We start from the raw sequence: 22,931 nt of genomic DNA on the forward strand, positions 1-22,931 counted from the left end.
GCAAATAGAAAACGCTACCATGTGGCAGTGGCGTTGCGCCGTGAGGGCCGGAATGGGCGATGATGCGCCGGATGGCGTTTAACGCCAGGTCCCAACCGACAGCCAGGTCGTCGATATAGATTCGGACTGTCTGGTCGGAGTGGAGAGTGAAGGCCAAGTCGGCTTGATCCGACGAGAACGACAGGTGCGTGTTGACACGAGGGCCGCGGTGATGAAAAAAGTCGGGCTGAATCCGCAGTGAGCCTGGCCGCGTGGTACAATAGCTCTGCAGGGTGTGTGTGCCGTGCACGAAATCGGAGAGCTTGCGACTAGCGCGGGCGACCTCGCGTCTGACCGGCAGGGGGAATGGGGAGTCAAGCGTGGCCGACCTCCGCACGCGCGGCAGAAACGTCTCAGTCCCGAGAGTGTGTAGGGACGTGAAGATGCGTTCCGTCCGAGGCTTGGGGTTCCCACGAACCAAGAATCCTCATCCACGCTGAGTTGAGATCTTGAGCCTCCTTCATCCTCTGCAATTCCGCCCATACCTCTTCCAGCTTGTAGACCGTGCTGCTGATATGTGCTGCCATGCGCTCTTCGAGCGCCTGACGTACGTGAGGAGGGGCGTCGGCGGGATGCGTGTACGTGTGGCTATACTCAAGATATAGCCGCCGGACCTTGCCGAGGAGGGAGATCTTAGAGGCGAGGTGAGGGATAGGGGGCTCGTCGATGCCACGGATGAGGAGGAGGAGGTCGTCGGTGACGACTGTATGATAGAGGATGGGTGCTGCGAGAGAATTGAAGTCCTACATGAGTCAGTATAGTACGGAGCAGGTAAGGATTTGTGAGAGAGGGAAGATGAGTGCCCTTAGAGGCGGGGGCTAGGCGACGAGCGTTGGCCGCAAGTCCACAAATGAGATGAAGGGGAGTATACTGACTCTGGATATACGCATAGCTACCGCCAAGGTAGGCTGGCGGATCAAGCTCCGAAAATTGCTTATATTGTGTGGCGTTGGGAGCGGCTGAATGGTATGAAGAAGCACGCGATGCCAGACCTCAGGAGGGAGAACAGGGTGCGGAACCGCTAGGGCGGCGGGGGGGGTGTTGACGGGTAAAGCAGACATCCCCGTGTGTATATAGCGGATGATTTTGGAACGTGCCGAACGTAGTGTGATCTGTATGTCTGGCCCACGAGAGACGCAGCGTATGAGAGATGGGACGGACGAGAGGTAAGAGGAGGATGCAATGCTGCGTGCGCTGCGCGCTGATTAGAGTGGGAGCGATGGCCATGCCGTAATACTAGTCCTCAGCATACACAGCACGTTGATTGCTGCTCCTGTTACAAGGTAGCCATTTGTCTTCTATCTAGCTGATCCTGCATCGAGATCCTATAGCAGTACTATACTGATAATACAACAAACCAAAGCCATCCGTCTATGAAAATCAAACCGCCACTGGACGCCCTCCACCCTCAAGTTCTACTTGCTCGACATACTCAGCCCCGCCTGCGCCTGGAACCCATTCCTCCCAGACGTACTCCCCGCGCTCCCCGGCCCACTAAACCCTCCATCTCCCGCGCTCCCTCCTCGCCCATCTGATACCCGGCGCTGCTTCTTCGTAATGGCTACCGCAGCGGCCGCACTCGGTGACGACGGCTTGGACTGGGACGAATGTATGATCTTATTGGACTTTGAAGAATTCGTGGAAGCGTTACTTCCGGCCTTCTTCGCAGAGGATTCTTTCGCAGCTGGACCAGCGCGGTTTCTGTTTGATCAGCTCTTCGACCCCAGCCAACAGCAAATCAACTAGCTCACCTCTTCTTGATCACGTCCGTCTTGAGCGATAAGGGCCTTACGACACCGTGTAGCTTTCTGCAGGAATCAGTCAACCCCCTTCGGTCCTGGAAGACTGGAACTCACCTGAACAATCCACAAGCATTACACGCAGCATTCCCATCCTCGTCTCGCCGCCAAAGCGGCGTATTAACCGTCAAGCAATTCGAGCAGAAGATCGGCGCATCCCCATTGCCCGCCGGCTGCTTGAGTATATCCCCCGCTTTCGCCCCGCCTTCCGTAGCAGGCGTAGCCGTCCCCGACTTGCTCGCCTTCTTCGTCGGAGCCGCCACAGACGACTGCTTCGAGTGTCCACCGCCGCCCTTGCTCGTCGTCGGCCGCGAGGAGGAGGCAGTAGCAGATGTGGTCGACATGCCCTGCATCCGTAAGGCCTGGAGGTTGGGTGACGAGTTCGACCGGGCGGGCGGGGCGGGTACCGACGCTGATGCCGAGGCGCTAGCGACAGGCTTGCCGCCGACCGTCTTGGGTACTGGCTTCGTAGGAGGCTTTTGCCTGACCTGCGGGGACTGCGACTGGTGGACATAGCTCCCACTCGCCGAAGGAGCCGAGATGCCCAACTGCTCCCCGCTTGACCCCGACAGACCCGACTCCGCCAATCCCCCATCCCCCATTCCCAACACCTGCGCAGGATTGACGTGCGTGAATGGCGAAGCGGACGAGTTGGTCAGGTACATCGACATGAGCTGCTGGAAGTCGTAAGGGTCCTCTCCAGTCCCGACGGACTGCGACTGGGCCTGCTGAGGCGCCAGGACCCGCGGGTCCATACCGAATGGTCCGGCCGAGGGCGAATTGTACGCCGACGTATCCGCCGTGATGGGTTGTGACTGGGAGAACCATTCCGTGCCTTCCGGAGTGGGGTGGGTCGAGACCGCCGAAAGATCAAACATGTTGTCGAGGGACTGGGGAAAGGAGAACGTAAAGTTGGACGAGGGGAACCCGTTCTCGTCTGGTAATGGCGCGTTGATACCGTCCCGAGGTGACGCCTCCGCCTGGCGCTTACGCGGGTTGGTATCCGAGGGAGGGAGCATTCGGCTCGCGTTCTCCGGCGACTGATAGATCGTATGGTCAAAGCTGGTCTTTCTGACCCGCCGAGGCAAGAACCCAAACTGAGGATGATAATTCTCCTCGGTCTGGGTATAAAGCCCCGGTCCGGCGATACCCGGCAAATTGGGCGCCCAGCCGCTCTTGGTCGGACTGCCGAGCATAGCCGACAGCTGCGCCAGACCGTTCGGATCCTGCGGAAGCGAGTTTGCCAGCGGGTCAAAGGCATTGTCGTGCAGACCGACATTGGGGTCGTTGAGGAGGTTGAAATCCGTAAAGTTGTCAGGGAAGGAAGCCGGATTGTAGTCGGCGGGACCGGACGAGGGGACACCGGCGAGTCCGCTGGACTGCCAGTTGGTGACGGGCGGAGGCATGCTCTGGCCAAAGCTGCCATTGAGCATCGGACCGTGAGAGAGCAGGTCCAACGCGCGCTGTTCCGATCCGGACCCGAACGCCGAGCTGCGCGGAGCGACCGACCGAGACCGAGACCGAGAGGTCATCCGCCAATCCTGCTGTATGCGTGACCGAGATCGGCTTGCCATTCGCCAGTCCATACCACTGGTCATTAGCCAAGTCCGGGCAGCAAGGGCGGCGACTCACCCATCATCAGCGGGAGCGTCCTGGGGACTAGCGGCGTTGTGGAACCCCACAACCCTACTCTTGCCCTTACTCCTCCCCCTCTCAAACTCTCCCGAGCTCTCTCTCGACCCATGTTCCTCCTGTGCCGCCGGCGAATTGCCCGACTTCTCCTCCCGCACCGTATCCAGCGATCCCGCCTGGAACCCCCGACTCGTCCCCGCACTCTTGCTCATCCCAGATGCGCCCTGCTCCTCCTCCTGCTTCTTCAGCGTGAGGTGCATCAACCTCCACGTGAGATTCTCCATCCTCGGCCCGTTCGGCAATCCGTCCTTGGCCTTGGCATACGCCTTCCATACCTGCGTAGCGAGCGGATCGGCCACTTCGTTGACGGGCGACGTTAATGCAGGCTCGGGACTGCCCGCTCCGCCCCGGCTTGGCGGGTGGATATCGAGCATGGTGGGTAAGGTGGCGGAACCGGGAGACATGGGCGAGCGGGCGGCGAAAAAGTCATCATTGAGGATATTGGAGACGACCTTGGCGCGAGGGTCTGGCGCGGCGGTCGGTTCCACAGAAGGTCGGCGAGAGGCAGGTACCGGCTGAGGACGAGAGTTTCCGGACCGTTTCTTGGCGGGAGCAGGAGCAGGAGCGACGGGGCTCTGATTGCTCGAGGATGGCTGCGAATTCTCCTGCTGCTGCGCTGCGTGTTGTCCCAGTCCCATCCCAATCCCCATTCCCATCCTGATCGCCATCTCCAACCCAAACTGCCCATACTGCGCCAAATGCGATATCGATAGTCCCGGTGGAAGCGGCGGGAGGCCAGACAGGCTCATCCCGGCCGGCCAGTTCGGCGGAGTCTGACCAGCCGATAATGGGTTCGGAGGGGGTACGGTAGGCGGAGAAGTGGTGAATGAGGGGAAGGGGTTGGAGGGTTGCGGCGCAGTACGGCGATTCGGCGGAGGTTGCATTCTGGACGCAGAGGGAGGCTATTGTCAGCTTGCCCAGAAGTAGAACGTACCTCTGCTGGACTCGTCCCAAAGCCAAGGTCTGATCCTCCCGGCGTAGTCACCGGTGTCTCATTGTACACGTTCCCTCTGTCCGTAAGGGGCCACATTGACATGCTCGGCTTGGCATTGCCAAAGCTCGAGGCGAAGTTCTGCGGAGGGGTGGGTACGGCCGGTCCAGGCGTGTATGACCTGGAGGTCTGCGGCAGCGATCCGGCAAAGCCCTGCTGCTGTTGCTGCTGCTGCATCTGGCGGGAGAGCAAGCTCGACTGCTGCGCCATGATTGGCGGAGTCTGCGCCGGCGGAATGCTGGGCGGTGTCTGCACGCGGGTAGCGTCGAAAGCCGACTGCAGCATCGCGTCGATATCCTGTGGTGAGGGCTCCTTGGACAAGGCATCCTCGTGAATCATTCCCGCGAGGCTGTTGAGGAGGTTCTGCTCCGCCTCTTCCGGTCCGGCCGTTTGACCTGGCGGGAACAGCCATGCCATACTAGGACTCGTCCAGTCTATGGGAGACTGTGCGGCCGACTGCGAGGGCAATGAGCCGGCCCATGGGGACGAAGTGGGCGCCTCGAGGGGGGTAGTCGACATGTTTTGCATCCCCTGCTGTGCGAACCCCTGCGATCCTTGCGAGAAGGAAGCGAAGGGGGAAGTGAGGGGAGCGGATCCGAATTGTGGCATGTCGAGCGGGGTCTGGGGGTTGGGCGTGGTGGAGATGGAGGAGTAGGGGTCGTGATGGTAGGAGTTTTGCCGGTTGTGCTGGGGCATCGACATGGGGTTCGGGGGTTGCTGCGGGAGAAATTGCTGTTGTTGCTGATGTTGGTGGAGGGATGGGAATTGGGATGTGGATGGCGAGAATTGAGTCGACATTTGCTGCGCCGCTGACGGGTACTGTTGGGGCATCTGCTGCGACTGGAGCTGGTGCAGCAGTTGCTGCTGGGGCCGACTGGGCGCCGCGGGCCTCTGGAACTGGTTGGACCCCTTCGACATGCCCGTTCCACTCCTAGACGGCCCCGCCGCTGGCTGAGCAACCGTTTTCCTCGTCGTCCCCGCCTTCCCGCCGCCCGAATCCACCGTGAATGGCCCCTTCTTACTCCCCGTCCCGGTCCGCCATGGCGTCTTGTCCATCTTTCCACTAGGCCCAGCAGCGCCGAGCGTCGACGCAGTGGTGGTAGCTGTCGAAGTGGTCGGTCCGGATGGCCGAGGAAGGATGGCGCGGAGTCGGGTTGTCCCCGTGGAGGCGGATGAGCCTGGGGACGACTTGGACGAGGTGGCTGACCGTGGAGACGGGCCGTTCCAGGGTGGGGAGGGGGTAGAAGTCGCTATCGTGCCGAATGGACGAAAGGTAAGTGGCGGCTGGGGGTCAGTGACGGACATGACGCAGGGGTGAAGGCAAAGCGGCAAGGACGAGGGGCAGGAGGGGTAGAAGCGCTCAAAGGATTCTTTTCGCCGAGGATCCCTTTTTCCCGCTCCGCCTCTTCTTGTTCGCTTTCCTCAGCCAGTCCTGACACACTTGCTGTTCTCCTTTGCTCTTCAATCGCCACTTACCTACGCCAGAGAAGGGGTCGCCCGAGGACGTCAAGAAAGGCCTGTGGCGCCGGGAGTCTCTCTGCGGCGAATAGCCGGGATAATTGCTTATGGAGCGATGGCTCGAATGGTCTATCGCTGCTTGTCGATACTGTTTCCTGCTTGAAGCTGGAGGAGATAGCAGCGATAGCGGATGTGTATGAATTTGCGGCAAGATGTAGTGAGAGTAAAATTCTACAAGCTTGTGGCAGCTGTTCCCAATTGCAAGGAAAGAGTGCAGAGTCCGACCCGAGTCACGCAATAAAGCCAGGAACAAGGATTCAAGCTCAGGGTCGGAAAGGAACGGAGTCAAAGGGAAACACGGCGCAGCATCCAGAGGGCGGCGCTCACGGCAGCCTCCACCTTGTAACTCTAAAGTGAACATTACTCCGAGATTCAAGCAGGTGCGAATTCACCGTCCTCTACCGCTGCCACAGCTCGCTTGTTGCCAGACTTCACTGCTGATATTACAAAAAAATCTACAAATGGTATGGTAAACCCGATAGTACTGGCCGTGTATACTCGTGCGCAAGACCCTATGTCCCCGGTGGCCCCCTATACCCCTCGAACCCCGGTGCACCGCCCTCGTACCCCCTCACTCCTCCTATCATTCCTCCCCCTCGCGGATCCCCCAAAGGCGGCGGTCCAAGCTCATGCCCATACACAGGGTATCCCTGGTCCATCCCGCCCATCCATTCCGTCTTGACGAGATCCATCTCCGCCCCTTGTCCCGCGCCCATGCCCACGCCCATACCCATACCCATCCCCTGCTCCACATTCGTCCACTGCGCGCGGGTCATATCGTACCCCGCCGAACCACCCCTCGGGATCGAGTTTGGATCAAAGTACCCGTGGCCGGCGCCCGGCTGGGCCTGGGTCGGGTGAGGCTGATACTGCGGCTGCGGCTGCTGAAGGTCGTGAACCGGGATATAGCCTTGACTCGCCCGGTGCTGGCCTGGGGAATAGGGCGAGCCTGACGAGCCCGAGAGCGAGTTGTTGAGCGAGTGGTTGGAGTCGTACGATACGTAAGAGACGTTGTGGGGCATGGGGAGGGGAGCGGAATGAGGGGGCTGGACGGGGTGGTAGCCGGGCGTAGTCCAGCTGGAAAGGTCGACAGGTGGCGAGACGTCTTGTCGCGAGTCGGCCCATTCTTGCCGGAGCTCGGCGGACCGGTCGGGGGCTTTGGCATGTGCCCAGCGGAGTTCCTGCTCATCAGCCGGGGTCAGGTGTAGGGGTGTCTCCCGCTAAGAGCTCACATTGAGTGCCTGCAGACACACTGCGATGTCCTCCTCGCCCCCGCCCATCCTAGGCAAGAGCTTGGCAGCATAGAACGTCCCATCTCTGACCAGACTAGCATCCCACTCAAAGAACCTACCAGTCAGCTAAGCCCATCTTGATCCCAAGAGATACTCACCTGGACCCCACGTGTACTCGCACCATATCCAATATCTGCCTGCACTGGACCTCGCACTTCGCCCGACTAATATCCAGCAATCTCTGCAGATTGACCAGCTCCGACATCCGCTCCTGGTCGAATCCAGGCGAGACCCCCTCCGAACTGGGATCCGAGATGAACGCCGATTCCCTGGCGGCTAGGAGTTTCGAATACCGTTCCTCGAGGATCTTCCTTATAACGTTCTGCGCTTCGAACAAGAAGATTTTCTACCTCGTCAGCTCCTTCCCTCCTCTTCCCACACAAAACTCACCCATCCATCCGCAAACCGCATCACCTCGTCCATCGTACTATATATACTCGACGCGTCCGGCGCGTACTTCAACGCCTCAAACTCCTCCCAGCTCCGCTCGAGCGCTTCCCATGCCTCCTTGACCCATGTCCCGTTCACCGACTTGGCTCGCCGGGCCGACGGACCGGTCAGCGCGCGATTGATGAGCCGACACGCGAGCGCGAGGTTGATGGGGGCCGTAGCGAATTTGACTGATGTTTTGATCGACGAATTCTGCAGGACGACCGCGCGATTATGGATCGAGTCTTGCATAGTGTCGAGGTCTTCGTCATCTAGGAGTAGACGGCCGCCTTTGAGTCCGGTCGTTATCCCTTCATGTACGAATGCGTCTGCCCGTCAGCTCGACCCCAACCATCAAAAGAAAGACGTACACCAGTATATCCTCACTCGGATCATCTGGACATTCTGCCCCGTCCCAGCTACCTCGTCGTCATCCCCATCCGACCCCCCATTCACCCCACTCGTCGCCGCCGGTTGCCCGTCATACCCCATACCCGCAAACGAGCAGAGCGAATACACCTGATTCAGCGCCGTCTCATACATCGCCAGCCGCTCGACCGAAGTCGAGATCCCCTCCGTCAATGGCAGGATCAAGAGCAAGACCCGGACCCCATCCCAGGTTGGTTTCCGCATGACACCGCACTCGTCAATCTCCTTCAACACCACTTCGACGGCCTCGCGCATATTGGAAAAGCGACGCTGGCGGTCCAGCTCGCGGAGGAGCTCGTTGTCGCTGGCATTGTCGAGGGGAAGGGGACCGAGGGGCTCGAGACCGCCCTCGGGGACATCGAGCTCCCCGTTCGCGTCGACGCCGTATGAGAGCGCCCAGGCGTACAGGACGTGGCAGAGGATAGCGCCTTCCGGGCCCATGGCGGCGGCTGATGGGCGTGAGTGGGAGAGGTAGCGTTGAGTAAAGTCTCGAGAATCGAGCACAGGGCCTGAGATCAGCTTTGTAGATGGTAGGACTCACGTTGGACTTGGAATCGCCGAAAGAATGGAGAGTCAAAAAAAGCAGCTGTCAACTCGGGTAGTGGCCCCTCTTCCACCAAAGTCGCAGCTACCGCCGCCGCGCTCGCCGCCTGCCGTCCATATATTGTCTCAATCTCCGATATCCTCTTTCCTCGCCGAAGCTGCTTGGCCGCTTTGATAGGTGCGTACTCGTCCCTGCTCATCAGCCTCCGCGACAATAGCTGATATCGATATCAACTCACACACAGTCCACTCCCCTCTCCTCGCAATTCGTACACACCGCCAACCGCCTATTCTTGCCTTTTCCCCGAATAGGTCCAGCCCCCTTCTTCCCCTCTTGTGCCGCCATGAGCTCCAATGCATCCTGCTTCTCCTTCAAATCGCACTTGACCCGCCTATGCCTGCAGGCGCCACACGCCGAAAACTGCTGTCTGCTCGTTTTGGACGTATGCCCGCCTCTCGGCCGGTGTGTAGACGGGCCGGCTGCCGCTATGGCTGCGGACGCGGATGATCTCGCAGGTGGAAATACGGGCGTGGAAGTGACGGGGACGAGCGATGCCCTGTGCGGCGGGGGTGCGGGATACGTTTGTGAAATCAAGGGCGGGCCGAGGTTGTAGGCTGAGTGACCACCGAGGTTGGCCATATCTCCCGGATGAGGCGCGTTGGCGTGAGGATTCCCATGAAACGGTGGAAAGTACTCTGTCATGTGGCCGCTTCCCCCCGAGTCGGGCGCGCCAGGTGTAGTATTGTGATAAATCACCTCGCCGGGTGTGGTGTTGTGATAGATCATCTCGCCGGGTGTGCCGTACGGTGACTGCCCAGGCGCGTAGGTATACTGCGGCTGTGCTGCTGGCGCGTAGCTCAGCATGTGCTGCGAATAGTCCCGCTCGTCAAAGGTGGGGCGGTGCGGCAGATTGAGAGCCATAGGGGGGCGAGAGCGGTCGTGCTCGAGCGGGGGAGGGTAGAGGTGGGGTTGTTCCTGCGCATAGTAGATGGTAGGTGGGGGGTACGAGTTGGTCGATATGAGCGGGGGCGGTGCGGCGTATTGCTGAGGCGGAGGGGGAATGGTGTGGGCAAGGGGAAGGGGAGGACCCATATAGTCGGGCGGGGAGGTCTTGTACCCCGAGCTAGGGCCCGCTTCGGATGAAGAGTAGTATTGCGACATCTGCTGGAGGTCAGACGAGCGAGAATAGGGGTCATAGATACCAGGAAGGAGTCGCTCGTTGTGCGAGAGCGTAGGGAAGGGGAAGGGAGTATGGGGGTTCGAGTTGGTTCCTGGGGTGAGGAGAGATGGGGAGGGAAAGGGGATAGAGAAGTCGAACCCCGTGGGCGGGTAGATCTTGCGTTTGGGTGTCTCCTTCTCCATGCTGGGTAGATAAGAGGGGAGGGGAGGAATGTAAGGAAGATGGAGAGATGGGCTCACGGTATATACAACTCCACATTCACAGCCGCAAGCAGTCCCCAGTATTTGCCGCAGTAGCGGCCGCTTTGAAACGTTCCCCCTTTGCGCCTTATCCTTTGATTTGCCTCCCAGACCCAGATCTGATCTCGCACAGGTGTTTCGGAGCTCGGGGGTGCCGTGTCACCGTTAAATTGCAGTCAGCCCCCACTCTCTCGGCCTTGGCCTTCGGGGTGAGCGAAGCAGAGGGCGAGTCCGTGTCTGCCGCACCGGCAGAAGGGCCGGGGCTGATAAGGTTCGGGGGCGCCTTGTACCGCCGCGATGGAAAGGAAAGGAAAGGAAAGGCGCGAGGTCCGAGCGAGGGTGGGGTGGATGATAAAGGACTATCCGCTAAGAGCGTAGTGTAGTGGAGCAAATGAAATGGTGTGTCCGTCCTCGTCCTTGTACCAGTATTCGTGCTATACTTGTAGTGATCGGTGGAGCTGTGTATGGAGTGCCAGCCTTAGCGCAAGAATGGGCGGAAAGGCATTGGAATAGGCCTATAACGACATCAGAGACATCCCGCTGAGAACCTGAATCTGAGATAAGGTAAGGTAAGGCTTAATTGCGCTTCTTGTGTGGGTGGCTGGCCGCGGGGCGGAAGGAGATCAAGGGCGACGTACCAATGCCCACCCGTAAGCTTCGGGTCAGAGTGCCTTTGAGGGCGAGATCGGCCTCAGCTCAGATCTGTCTGTGTGTATCGTGTATGTGCGTGTGTGCGTATCGGATCGAGGGGGAAGGTCCAAGGTCCGAAAGGTGCACTCCGAAACCCGTTGTGTCGGAGTTATGGGTTTCTGCGGTAGGTCAGCAAAGCGTCTCGGGCGCAGAGAGGGACACACAATTCTGGAGACTCGAGGACTGGTACAACGATGACCTCGTATGTAAGTGTACAAACAAGACCATCAAGTGCCAGAAACTTTCAGAGGGGCCGTCGTGGGAGCTTTCAGCTTTGGAGCTCGGAGTGCCGACCGGAATGGCTTGCTGACTCCAAGTCCAAATGCTCCGTGCCGTGGTTCTACGTTCTATGCTCGGCGTGACACTATGCTGACGGCACGGGACTTGCAACTCTCCAAGGCACGGCGCCGCTTTTGACTCCATGGGGCAATTATATGCGGTACTTCGTCACGCCCCAATGCCGCCGCCCCCGTGATCCTGCCGTACCTTCATTAGGATCCGGTTACAGGCGGCCGCCGGCAGGCGACAGGTCGACAGCTGCAGAGATGACTCTCAGAGTCTTTCGCAGCGGGAGGGACGGTCCTCGGGAACCAGTCACATTGAGACGCACTGGCAAATCCGCACAGCGACAGACACCCCAGTGTATCAGGCTGGCGAGACAAGAGAATACAAGATCCGCATCCTCGTCTGCAAAAGATCAACAAAGTAAGGGAAGGTCTCCAACGCGGGCGCCACATTCAATTAAGTGAGATCGCCCAGCTGATCGCCCGCGGATGGATCTGCGTACCGTAAGCATGGCTTGGATATGCTTCTCCGCCGGATCCGACGGGTGATGTTGTTCTCGGGGGTATTTTGCAGTGTCAGTGGAGCAAGACTCTCCGCTTGTATGTATGTGAGTGGCCAGTGGGGTGCTCGGGTACAGGACGGAACATACAAGGCAAAAGGTACACAGGCAGAGATGCGACTACTTGACAACGAAAAGATACTGTACAGGTATGAAACAACTGAGGGGTGAAAGTCAAAGCCAGTGGGAAGGAAGCAGAGACATGAACGGACCGGGGCGGAGATGTACATCGCCCCGACCTACCATAGACCAGCCGCAGGCAACCCCTACCCCCTGCCTCCCCCAGGCTAATTCCCACCATCCTCCACACCCACCCAACTATCCCCCAACCCCCTCCCCTCGCTGCTCCTGCTCCGCGCACTGCTGTCGCTCCCCGCATCCGCTTGACCCCTCGAACTACTAGTCCCGGTCGTATGGAAGCTGCTCGCGAGGTCCGCTTCCGCCTCGTCGCTGCTGCTGGTACTCGTAGCAGTGAGATTCCCCTTAGCCACTGTAGGAAGAGGGGTACGGGGCCGAGGTCCGCGAGGTTGAGTCCCCCCCCGAGTCGGCGGGACATCGTATCCGCTTCCGGTAGTAGGTCCCGTAGCGGTAGGAAGGACCGGCAGGAGGGGAAGTAGTCGAGGAAGGAGGAACGTAGGGAGTCGAGAGAGGAAGAGGGTGAGATACGAGTACTGTCCCAAGTGGTACCGGGTACGCCAAGACCGATCCGCCCGGACAAGACGAAGGAAGGAGGACTCGAACAGCTCATACTCGCGCCCGGCGGTCCCGAGGCCCGTATACGCCGCCAAGCGGGTATAGAGGCTTGAGAAATAGCCCATGATGTAGTCCTTGACGATCGAGGCCTTCTTGGCCGTCGTCGCCTCCTTGAGTGCCGCTTTAGCCTGCTGTCGGCGAGACACCTGCGCCCCGCCCCCGATGATCAGGGTAGGGAGGAGCGGCAGGTGGATATCGCCAATGTAGACCGAGACGGAGCGGGCGTGGGAGAATGCCCCGAGGTTGCGCGAGAGGAGATGGTGGTTTGCCGCGAGGAGCTGGGTGGCGAAGGAGTCGGGCTGGACGAGGGTCGAGGCGGAGGGGTAGATGGTGATGAGTCGCGCGGGCGCATCAGAGGATGTGGGCGCGAGGAGGGTGGGGAGAGCCGGAAGTGGGCTCGGCTGGGAGGGAGGTGAGGGGTTCAGAGGGTATAGCGAAATGTATGTGTAGATGTGCGGGATGTGGTCTGGGCGAGGATTGTACGGGTCTGACGTGCCCTTGGTGTGGATTGAGGGGAAGCGGAGGGTCAATGTGGCGTTGAGTGAGCGATGGAAAGGTGGGAAGGTGGATGACTGGTCTGTCAGCTGAAGACTTCACATCAACGTGAAAGTGTGAGCTCACGTCGTCCGGGTCATAAATCAAGACTCTGAGTGCGTTCTTCTCCTCCAGACCAGACAACTTCCTCTCCAGCTGCTCCGCATCATCCACGTGCGGAACGGCGATAAGCACGATGTAGCCAGATCGGAGCAGGCTGACAGCGAGCGGTAAGAGCAGGGGTGGCATAGGCGAAGGCGACAGGATGACTGCCGTGTCAGCTACCGTATGTCTGCCCTGAGTTCAGCGAAGGCGACGCAACTTACCTATAGCATCCTTCAACATCCCATCATTGACCACACCCCTTACTCCCGCCCTACCCCCTATCATCATTCCGCCCCGCTTATACGCGCCATACCCCGCTCCGAGCCCCACTGTCAACACCAATGCCGCGCCACCTGCACAGGCATAAGGGTGTGCTCTCGCGAGCTTCTCGACGCGTTCGAGACCGTACGTGGACAGAGTAGACGGAGGCGGAAGGGGAGGAGCGGGCGGTGGCGGCTCGTTGAGGGTGAAGGGCGGGAAAGGGAGGGAGAGGGAGGGCGGACCGTGAATGTTCAAAGTGTCGACTGGAGAGTCAGCTGTCTGGTCGAGGATACGTTCCGACGAGTATAGCTTACATATCTCTTGAGTGACTCTCTCTACAGTATCGAACAGCTGCCTGGGCAGGTCCCCGAGATTGCGGGGGATCTGACACTCAATCCAGTGCTCGAGCTCATCTAGAAGGGTCAGGTCTTCGGGCATCGCATCTAGAGGCTCCGGAGTAGTCTGTAAGTGATCTCTGAGGCTGTATTAGGTGAATGGGTAAGGACGTAGATGTTGAAAGGAATGAAGGTGGAGGGGATAAGCAACCCGTTCGGCTGCAGCTGACGCGGAGGCCATGCAAGGCCAGGCCAGGCACGGCGCGAGTGACGGCATTTTGCGGAGATAAGCTCTTTGACCGTGTCCGCGATCGAAGTCCACAGCTTTCAGATCAAGCTGACTGGACTCGTCCGTTGACTTGACACCAGACACCCGACATACACATCTCAAAGCTCCCCATACGCTCCATCCCGCTGCTTGGTTAACCTTTCGAGCCCGCGGTAGTCCTCGCTCAAGCATCAGCTACCACCGTAAGCGCGACAAAATGCCTACACCATCTTCATCCCCTCCCCAAAAGCAGGTCACGCTGCCGGTAGAGGTCTGGTTGCAGGTGTTCCAGCATCTCCAGCGGCCCCTACCGAAGCCCCGCAATAAAGACAATAAGCGCTGGACACTGCGCCAACCTCATCTGGCCAAGCTTCTCCGAGTGAGCAAGGTGAGCTTCCTTCCTTCTTACCGTCTGTCTCGGAACTGAGAGTTGAGGCTATGTGTGCTCCGCTGATAGATAAGTACTTCTACAACATTGCAGCACCACTGCTATACTCCACCATCGTCACGGATTCCCTACCCATCCTGATTTCCGATATCCATCATGCTCCCATCGCCAAGTGCATCTCAAAGCGTGACCTCCTCAAATTCACCACCCGGCTGTATATCGAGTACAGCTACAAACACGGCAATACCCACACCGTTCCCTCCCCCATGCTCAGAGGCCTCGCGGAGTATCTGGCGTCCAGCACGTCAGACCCCAGCTACACGCTCGAGTCGGTATGGTGGGATGTGCAGGAGATGAAGGAAGCGGCGGATCTCGCGGATGCCTGGCATGCCTGCCTCGGTACGGACGCCCACCCGGAGCCCGTCTTTGCGTCCCTCCGTACTCTATCCACCGAGGTCTTCCTCCCCCTACGCCGGGCCCAGCAGCAGAGGGAAGACGAGCCATGGCGGTACGGAGACGACAGAAGACAGACACTGTTTGTCCCCCGGAAGCTTCCCCCTGCCATCGCGAATGCGCCCGCTGAAGCTCGGGAAGCGCTCGCCGGCTTCGTCACGGGTACCCCCTCCCTCCGCTCTGTCTGCTACTCGCAAGAGGGCGCGCTACAGCTCGAGGTCGAGAAGAAGGGCACGTGGCCGTCGCAATCCACCATCACCATGCACGCGCCCCTTCATTCCCGAACTTCCACCTCCCCTCTCGCTATCCGGGCCGGCGTACCCTTCAGGCTCTACCTCGAGGACGGCCCGCCTGCGACCGCCTCCGAGTGCCGCGCGCCGCACGTACCTTGGAGCATGGCAAAGGACGTTATCGGGCGGGCCATCACAAGCGCCGCGTCAAGGCCTCGGCGGACTGGTCCGAGGTCGTATTTCGACCTGGAATTCTGCGTCGATCACAAGCCCCACCGCGAGCGCACAGGGCCTTGGGAGCAAGATATGCTGGTCCATCGGGATGCGGCGGCGGCGCTGGAGGTCGAGCTCAGGATTATGGCGGCAAAGACGTTCCGCCGTAAGGGCAAGCGATGGGGTAATAAGGACCGCCTGGTAGTTCGCGTACTTGCCGACTCGCCTTCGTGTGGTGCTTGTGGCTGGATCGGGGACGAATCAGGTGAGCATCCAGACTTGCGTTCTCATGGCATTTGGCTGGTAGCTGATCGGTCAGCTTCTATCGCTTCGGCATCAACTGTGGACTCAGTGTCTGGTTCGGCCTAGCACTCGTCACGACGGCTCACGCGGACCGCCGAGCTGGGCTGAATGGGCTAGAGAAGACAGGGGGCGTGTAGTGAAGGGTTTGTCTGCGGAGAGGGATGCCGGGGTTATGGTCATCGCAGGAGGGACTGGGTTTGGCGAGACGTTTCATCTGAGTTGGACAGGTGTATGGTACTGGCGGGCTGTAGATCTGTAGAGCCAGGATCTAGCTATAGTGTATCATTCATGTCGTCTGTAGGATCTGCACATGCATGTGGTCCGACGCCATATCCGGTCTATCCTCAGAGCATACTTTCCCATCCTCATCTATCTGCCACCTTCACCATTTCGACCTTGCCGTCGCCGTGTGCAGCCTCGTCCTTGCTTATACCTGCCCCAACGCCTCTGCCACTGTGCTCCGCTTCCTCACTCGCAGACGGCGCGACATCGCTCTTCTCTGTCTGCTTGTCCAGATCCGCCCGCCAGCTTTGGACTCGCCGAGAAGCTTGCACTCTTTGACTCCCTGTCGACGAGGCTGCCAATCAGCTCGGTCTTTGAAAGCCTGACCAATCCGTAGACTCACCAGTCAACTGCTCGATGCCCTCAAGTCCGAGCGAGTTAGGGACGGTCTCGTCTAGCTGCTGCTGAGGTACTTCTCTGAACGGGCTCGCCTCTGATCGTCAGCTCAGACCTCGACCGCTCGAGAAAGGTCGAACATACCGAGATTGATCCGCCGAGTGACACCCGCGTACCGTCGATCGTTACGCTGGGTAACAGGCTGTATACCAGAGAGTATGTAGGGCGGGATCGTCTGTCCCGGGACCCTGGAAAGCACCGTAGGCTGGACGGGAGCCATAGCAGCTATGATCAGCGTCTGAATTCGGGCAGACTCACGACGTGGTAGCAGAGTCACTTCCTTGAACACAAACATACTCTTTGAAGTCAGTAATAGCGGTGAAGAGAGCCCACTATCTATTTCCCACTCGTCGTCGTCGGGGTAACGTTCCTCATCAAGCTCGTCCTCATCGTACGGCTCCAACCCTTCCAGAATGTAAGGCGCGAGGGTTTGACCGGGGTGCCGGAACCCGACAAGGATGGTCCGGCCAGTTGGCGCAGCGGACTCATTTGGAGGAGGCGGAGATGCTATGGCGGTATGAGGTAAGGTGGACATGGGGTTCGAGTTCAAGGCTCTTTCTGTACCGTCAGCCGTTACGATTTCGCCAAACGTTCAGCGGTCTTTGTCTTGGTGCCGCATTTGAAGGTATCTTACTGACGTGAGGTGGTATTGAAGAGGGCTGGAAGTATCTGCGACTGCTTGAGTGCCTGAGAGACCACTGAGTCGAAGCGAGCTGCGGCTTGCAAGGAGAGGTCAGATGTATGATCGTAGTCAAGGTCAGCGATGGTGAGTTGAGTGGCAAAAGCCTGGCGGCGCGCATTCCCTCAACCTGAAACACGGGGTAAGATACAGATTTTGGTCAGTCTGGTCAGGTAGACAGCTTGACAACGCTCCATTGCAATTGAATCATCACACACCATGTTCAACTTCTCGAACGCCAACAGCTCCACAGATCAGTCGCTATTCGTGTTCGGCCACGCCAGTTCCGCCGTCGAGAACGTCGCTCTGGCGTCCTCACCCACAAAAATTGGTGGAAAGGCCAAGCTCACACCGAAACCGAAGAAGCCAACTACCAAGCTCGCTCCCAAGCCCATCACCATCCACAACCCGGTGGTCCTTCCCTCATCTTCCCGACTGTTCCATGAAGAGATTGGGAATGCCTCTTCGACCACCGAGCATGAAACCCCTCGTCAACCTCCCGTCAGCCACCCAGCTGCGGATACCAGCACCATCGTGATTCGTCACCATAGGCGATCTGTCTGGTATGATCGACGAGGAGAAACGATGCTGGGCAGTCTCAGTCCTTCAGATGCTGCTCGCGATACCTCAGATTAGAAGGGCGCTCGAGGTGCACCTGAAAAGAAAAGCGGAATGTAAGTATCACGCAGTGCTGGAGCTGATCCTCAGGCAACGACAAAGACTGCGTCCGATGTCCTCTGGCTCAGATTTTGCGCGCCACTCTCGGCGTGACTGCTCCTCCAGATATGACTTATTACATTGAGGAGCTCCTAGGTGAGTCTGTCCTAGCATCACCGATGAATACCCAGCTGATGAGCAGACCAAGTCACCGACGTCGAAACTGACTTGACATCGCTCGAGTTGCCGCACGCTGCTTATACCTTTCTCACCATGCTGATCAGCCGGATGTTCAAGGAGGAGTGAGTATATGGCTACTCCCTAGCTACTCCCTAGCTGACAACCCAGCGTCGAGCTCGAACTCTTCAATGGACGCGTCCAAATCATCAGGACCTGCTCCTGCGGTGCTTCCGACAGTGAGGAGCAGGCCATCATCAGCTTGACAGTACCAGCTACAGACGCTGCCGGCAATTACGTTCGCAATCTGTACCGGTCGCTCGGTATGGGACTGAGCTCAAGGAAGATCAGAGATGCATCTTGTCCCGGTATGAAGTGAGTTCGACTGTGATCTCAGCTGATGCCAGTCCCAGATGCCAAACTCCCTCTGTCACAGCTACTACCACCATCATTGACGCCCCTCGGTATCTCTTCATCAAACTCGAGAGAGATACATATGAGCAAGGGAAAGCAAGTCCCCCAATGGAGCTGGACCTGTGGGACTTTGGAGTCAAAGACAGCGTGAGTCTTTGCGGAATGTCGCTGATAGTAGTTCTACCAACCTTTCGCCACCCTCTATCTGGACGACGCTCATCACCATACCGCCATCTACCTCGACCAGGACGTCATGCTGTACGACGACGAGGTGTTCTACTCGCGTGATACCAGGTATAGAGGGAAAGTATACGGCTACCTCTACGAGAAGCATCCCGTGAGTAGTTGAATCTAGTTGAATCGCTGATAGGGAGCGTACCTTGTTCAGAGGAGGAGCATCTACAGCAGCAGCAGCAGCAACAGCGACCGCGTCAGCCGTGGAGAGCGTAAATGAGCTGCTGGACCGTCTTGGTATTGACAATTGGTCCGAAGAAGTGAGTAAAGGCATCGAGAATTTCGAGGGATGTGGCTCATATCCCAAGTGAAGGAGCGGGCATGCGCGGGCGCGGCGGTATTGAAAGTAGAGCTTGATCGACCGCGTGACCCTGACAATGAGGAGGATTCTGCAGAGGTGAGCATAAACTGCGCTCGTCAGGCCGAGCTGACTGCCTAGGCGATTACTAGCCGGGTACTCGCAGCGATGTGGCCATGTCAGCCTGGTGAGGAATCAGCTGAGGGCAGTGAGGGGGCGGGCGGTCATGATCAGAGCTAGAGTAGGCAAGTCTTGATGGTGCTCCGTGAGCTGCGGTCCAAGATGTGTATAAGGGATGTGAGGAGAGTACGATCAGCATGCATAATCGACTTCGGCCGGACGGTGACCCTATAGCCGGTTCGAATTCGGGAAGTTCCCGATTCTTTGCATCGTCCGCTTCCTTGCCACTTATATACCTCAAGTCCCCTGAGCAGGGCATATGACCGTTTCTATCCTCTATCTTACTCACATCTGGCAGATACAGTTAGCAGAGCCAACGTACGTAGTCGTCTTCATAACATCTTCCATGACCATCATGTCTCATGACCCAAGCTGCCGGCCGCATGCGTCCGTCAATCCGCGCCAGACGGCCTGCCGATTCGATCTGATCAATCCAAGCGACCTCATGCGCACGCGACAGTTGATAGAGATGTGCTCCGACACGCACAGTAGACGCTTAGATATATGTACACTGGGACGCCGTCCCCTATGATAGCTCGAGGGACCAAAATTTCCTGCCCACATGAGGAATGAGGAGCTGGAGAAAATAGCCAAATCATTGCCCGAAGAAGGTTTTGTTGACAATCACAGCTATAACACAGCAGCCTGTCGTGGCTGGCACTCTATATTTGTGGTCAGTAACGCGCGGCAGCTATTCTCTTCACACCCTCGCAATGCCTCGGCGCCACACTCAACCTCTTCTCGCCCGCAAGATACCTTCCACCCTGCCTCAACTCCAGCCGGAGATCTGGCGAGTCGTCTTTGAGCAGCTGAGACGACCTCTTCCGGCCGCGCATGCTGCAAGATATCCTCCTCGGTCGGCGATAAGGCAGTCGGATCTCGCTGTACGGAATCTGTACGATGCGCCTGCCTGTGAGGCGTGTGGCTGGCAGTATGAGGAGTGAGTCGCCCCAAACTTCTACGACCAAGGATGGAAGCTGGATCTGCAGATCTTGCCCAATCTAGAGCGGGCGGAGGTGGAAGGGGACGTCTGAAGGGCAGATAGTGAGGAGGAGCAAGGAGTGAACGGGGCGCTCTGACTACGGGTCAGCTCGGTCGAAGGAGATTGGTCGCTTCTGGATAGATTTGGGGTGGGCGAGTCAGCTGGCTGTACAGACTCTGATCCTGTTTGTTACATGCTAGTCGACTTATGTCGTTTGTATGGATTTGGCTCGTTGCATCTGTGCGGCTCTTGTCTCTCTTCATCTTGCACAAGCCTGAGGCCTGAGGCCTCAGCGCCTCAGCTGCAAGCCAGATCATCACCCAAGTTGGCAACGGCTACTTCGGAGCCGACATGCCTATCCGCACTTTGCCGCGTCACCTGCACTTCCCTTCCCTTCCTCACATATTCTCGCTCACCAATATAAACGATCCAGATAAGGTAGGCCACTCTAGCTCGCATCCGTAGTGCTTGACTATCAGGAAATATACATATCAAGATGTCGCTCCCTGCGGAGATATGGACCGAGATCTTCAAACACCTCCGCCGGCCGTCCCCTCTCCCACATACCACACGGCCAGAGCGATCATCGATACGCCAGACCGACTTGTGCTCATGTCTGACCGTCAACAAGGTGAGCGAGCTATCTGATACTAGTAAACCTCCTGCTGATCAGCATAGCAATTCTACAACAACGCAGCCCCCCTCCTCTATCGCGGCCACGTCATCTCGGATGCCCCATCTCTGTTGCTCATGGGGGTATTTGACGCCCCTGTGCCCGGTACCACGCCAAAGGTCGCATTGCTTTGTCTCGTCGAGAGGCTATTCCTCGAGTACCATGATCCAAACGGGGAGAAGCCCCCTCGCCGGGACGAGTACACACAGAGAATTGAGTGGATGGTGATACTTGGGCGGATGACGTTGAAGGAGATAGCGGCTCTAGCGAAGCAGCGAAGACTAGGGGATCTCAGCGAGCGAACTGAGGGATGGACCCAGAGGATGGAGGAGTATGGGCAGGCGGAACGGATCTTCACGAATCTCCGGACCCTCTCCGTTGGGGCTATCCTGCCACTCGAGAAGGAAAAGCGGCCTGGAAACCGGTACCTCGACAAGTGGAAGGATCCCCTCTTCACCGTCGAGGACGGTCTCACGTCCCTGGTCTCGCGCGTCAACTCGATCGTTCACTACTGCGAGCTCAGCTGCGGTCCACTCGCCCTCGCCGGGAGGAATCCATCGGCCGGTACGAATCGACCGACCCGTAACATCCACACCCACAGCCCCTATCCTATATCTGTTCTTCCGGCCCCGGGCGGCGGTCCGCGCTACTATATGCACTTCCGAGTGGAGGAGCCGGACGGTGATCGTCAGGAGCGAATAATGGGCGGGGTCTCACACGGGGTCTATCGTGCTATGCAGCATCGCGCAAGAGTGGGCGATGGCAACGTTGGGAGAGTTCGGGATCTCGGATGGAGCCTGTACGCCAATATGGCGCCGGACGATCAGCTAGAGCCTCCGGTATCGGACGAGGAGAAGGAGAAGTGGCGGGCTACGGCGAGATATGTGGTTGGCCGATTGGCGAATGAGCTGGGAGATTCACCCGTCAGAAAGGTGTTTCCGGGTGGGCAGGAGGCGTTTCATCGATGGGAAATCAATCAGATATTCGACGCACCCCCTTGCGAAGTTTGTGGATGGTCAGCAAGTTAATAGGTGAGCTCTGGTCCGTATTGGAGGGATAGAGAATGGGCTGGAGCTGATCTGAAGAGGAGATGGTTCTGCCCTGTAGAGTGTTTGTCCTGTGTCTCTGTTGGGAGCGAGGCCATTGTTTATGCCGCTGTTTCATGCGACTTATCCAGTGTAGGAGGTGTGTGCAAGGATGCCATGGCAATAGTCATTCTACGAGTATGTATAGAGCATGTCGGAGGGGACGCATGCTTTCTTTCGCAAAGATCGCTGTGATCCGCGCTTTCAGGACACCCCATTCCTCTACCTCCCATCGTCTCGGTTCGAGCATCTCGTCATTTCCTTCCCACGTCAGTCGGCCAGTATGTCCCTTCAGTCCTCCACGACGATAGTGTACCGGTCAATACCTCCCGCCCTTTCGGACCGAATCACACTCGAGGTATACTATGGCGTCTCTTCCCCATGGGCTCTGCTCGGCGCACCGAGAGTCGAAGCGATAGCGCAGCGGTACGGCCTCAGAGTTCATCTCAAGCCGATTGTGGTGGTCGAGGAGAATGGAGGGATACGTGTGAGTGTCAAGTCGACCTGGTATCGTCCGAAAGACGAGCTGACATGCAGCTCAAATCTCGACATGAGGCACGACAAGCTTATCATGCGTTAGACCTGTACCGCACCGCCAAGCTCCTGGGTGTCCCCATGAAGCCCTCCCCAAAGTACTATCCTCAAGCGCCCGGCACCATCGAGCTAGCTGGTCAAGCCATCATACGGGTACAGAGGCGTCATGGAGTGGGGTCCGAGGAGGCGCTAAGGTTCTCATACGAGATTCAGCGGTGTATCTGGGTGACGGAGGAAGGGGATCATACGGATGTGGAGGTGCTGCGAGGGATTGCCCGGCGGTGTGGACTATCGGAAGAGGCAGTGGAGCAAGACGTCGTGGATCGGAGAGGAGACGAGATGGATGCTGGAGTGCAGGAGTGGAAGCGCAACCATGAAGAGGCGGTACAGCTGGGTGAGTCTCCGTTCTCTGCGGAGCGTCCGGCGATTGATGGAAAGGTATCTTTGGGACGCCCAACTATGTCGTGAACGGCGAGATCTTCTGGGGACAAGACAGGCTGGACTACGTCGAGATGCGCGCCAAGGAGCTGATTGAGGCGGGAGCGCGACCGACTCAGTATGGCAGCGGGGCATAAGCAGAAGCCAGCGAGCCAGGGCCATAGATCATAGATCAGATTGCAGCTTGAGCGGCCGTCCCACTTCCTGTCGCAACTGCTCTCTGCAGCTCTGGCTGGCGCGCCGTCCAGCCCGTTCCCTCACCGTGTGGGCGAGCGGCACCTGCACAATAGCATGTAGGTGAGTGCAGGTGAGAGCGCTTCGGAGCGTGACGCGTTCTTGTCACGCTCAGGCTCGGCCGAAGGAGTCAGCTCGG

At 58.4% G+C, this 22,931-nt stretch overlaps 8 protein-coding genes across 8 annotated transcripts; 4 read left to right on the forward strand and 4 right to left on the reverse strand.

Annotated features, from left to right (window-relative positions):
• Positions 1-392: 392 nt before the first annotated feature.
• On the reverse strand, positions 393-5,826 carry MKK02DRAFT_39768 (uncharacterized protein; the record flags this gene model as incomplete). Its single annotated transcript, XM_053090770.1, has 6 exons — positions 393-742; positions 1,472-1,740; positions 1,791-1,847; positions 1,896-3,428; positions 3,471-4,432; positions 4,465-5,826. 6 exons carry the CDS (start codon positions 5,824-5,826, stop codon positions 393-395), a joined length of 4,533 nt encoding a protein of 1,510 aa, XP_052949246.1.
• Positions 5,827-7,136: 1,310 nt separating this feature from the next.
• Positions 7,137-9,183, reverse strand: MKK02DRAFT_6248 (uncharacterized protein; the record flags this gene model as incomplete). The annotated part of the gene is made up of 7 exons (XM_053093681.1): positions 7,137-7,220; positions 7,272-7,386; positions 7,430-7,677; positions 7,722-8,089; positions 8,132-8,698; positions 8,731-8,936; positions 9,008-9,183. Coding segments are annotated over 7 exons (1,764 nt in total), but the record flags the coding sequence as incomplete, so codon positions are not given.
• Positions 9,184-11,973: 2,790 nt separating this feature from the next.
• MKK02DRAFT_39770 (uncharacterized protein) lies at positions 11,974-13,777 on the reverse strand (the record flags this gene model as incomplete). Its single annotated transcript, XM_053090771.1, has 4 exons — positions 11,974-13,011; positions 13,061-13,242; positions 13,300-13,602; positions 13,654-13,777. 4 exons carry the CDS (start codon positions 13,775-13,777, stop codon positions 11,974-11,976), a joined length of 1,647 nt encoding a protein of 548 aa, XP_052949248.1.
• A 382-nt stretch (positions 13,778-14,159) lies between these two features.
• Positions 14,160-15,595, forward strand: MKK02DRAFT_39771 (uncharacterized protein; the record flags this gene model as incomplete). Its single annotated transcript, XM_053090772.1, has 3 exons — positions 14,160-14,330; positions 14,405-15,491; positions 15,546-15,595. The coding sequence occupies 3 exons, from the start codon at positions 14,160-14,162 to the stop codon at positions 15,593-15,595; spliced, it is 1,308 nt and encodes a 435-aa protein (XP_052949249.1).
• Positions 15,596-15,894: 299 nt separating this feature from the next.
• On the reverse strand, positions 15,895-16,742 carry MKK02DRAFT_29529 (uncharacterized protein; the record flags this gene model as incomplete). Its single annotated transcript, XM_053087843.1, has 4 exons — positions 15,895-16,106; positions 16,155-16,244; positions 16,292-16,432; positions 16,466-16,742. The coding sequence occupies 4 exons, from the start codon at positions 16,740-16,742 to the stop codon at positions 15,895-15,897; spliced, it is 720 nt and encodes a 239-aa protein (XP_052949250.1).
• A 363-nt stretch (positions 16,743-17,105) lies between these two features.
• On the forward strand, positions 17,106-18,922 carry MKK02DRAFT_39773 (uncharacterized protein; the record flags this gene model as incomplete). The annotated part of the gene is made up of 9 exons (XM_053090773.1): positions 17,106-17,420; positions 17,518-17,560; positions 17,595-17,699; positions 17,746-17,845; positions 17,892-18,095; positions 18,128-18,281; positions 18,313-18,471; positions 18,808-18,844; positions 18,876-18,922. 9 exons carry the CDS (start codon positions 17,106-17,108, stop codon positions 18,920-18,922), a joined length of 1,164 nt encoding a protein of 387 aa, XP_052949251.1.
• Positions 18,923-20,324: 1,402 nt separating this feature from the next.
• Positions 20,325-21,529, forward strand: MKK02DRAFT_39774 (uncharacterized protein; the record flags this gene model as incomplete). The annotated part of the gene is made up of 2 exons (XM_053090774.1): positions 20,325-20,459; positions 20,507-21,529. The coding sequence occupies 2 exons, from the start codon at positions 20,325-20,327 to the stop codon at positions 21,527-21,529; spliced, it is 1,158 nt and encodes a 385-aa protein (XP_052949252.1).
• Positions 21,530-21,869: 340 nt separating this feature from the next.
• On the forward strand, positions 21,870-22,695 carry MKK02DRAFT_39775 (thioredoxin-like protein; the record flags this gene model as incomplete). The annotated part of the gene is made up of 3 exons (XM_053090775.1): positions 21,870-22,073; positions 22,124-22,514; positions 22,559-22,695. The coding sequence occupies 3 exons, from the start codon at positions 21,870-21,872 to the stop codon at positions 22,693-22,695; spliced, it is 732 nt and encodes a 243-aa protein (XP_052949253.1).
• Between the last annotated feature and the right edge of the window lie 236 nt (positions 22,696-22,931).

This window comes from Dioszegia hungarica, assembly GCF_025882075.1.
Source record: "Dioszegia hungarica strain PDD-24b-2 chromosome Unknown MKK02contig_2, whole genome shotgun sequence".
Taxonomy (NCBI): domain Eukaryota; kingdom Fungi; phylum Basidiomycota; class Tremellomycetes; order Tremellales; family Bulleribasidiaceae; genus Dioszegia; species Dioszegia hungarica.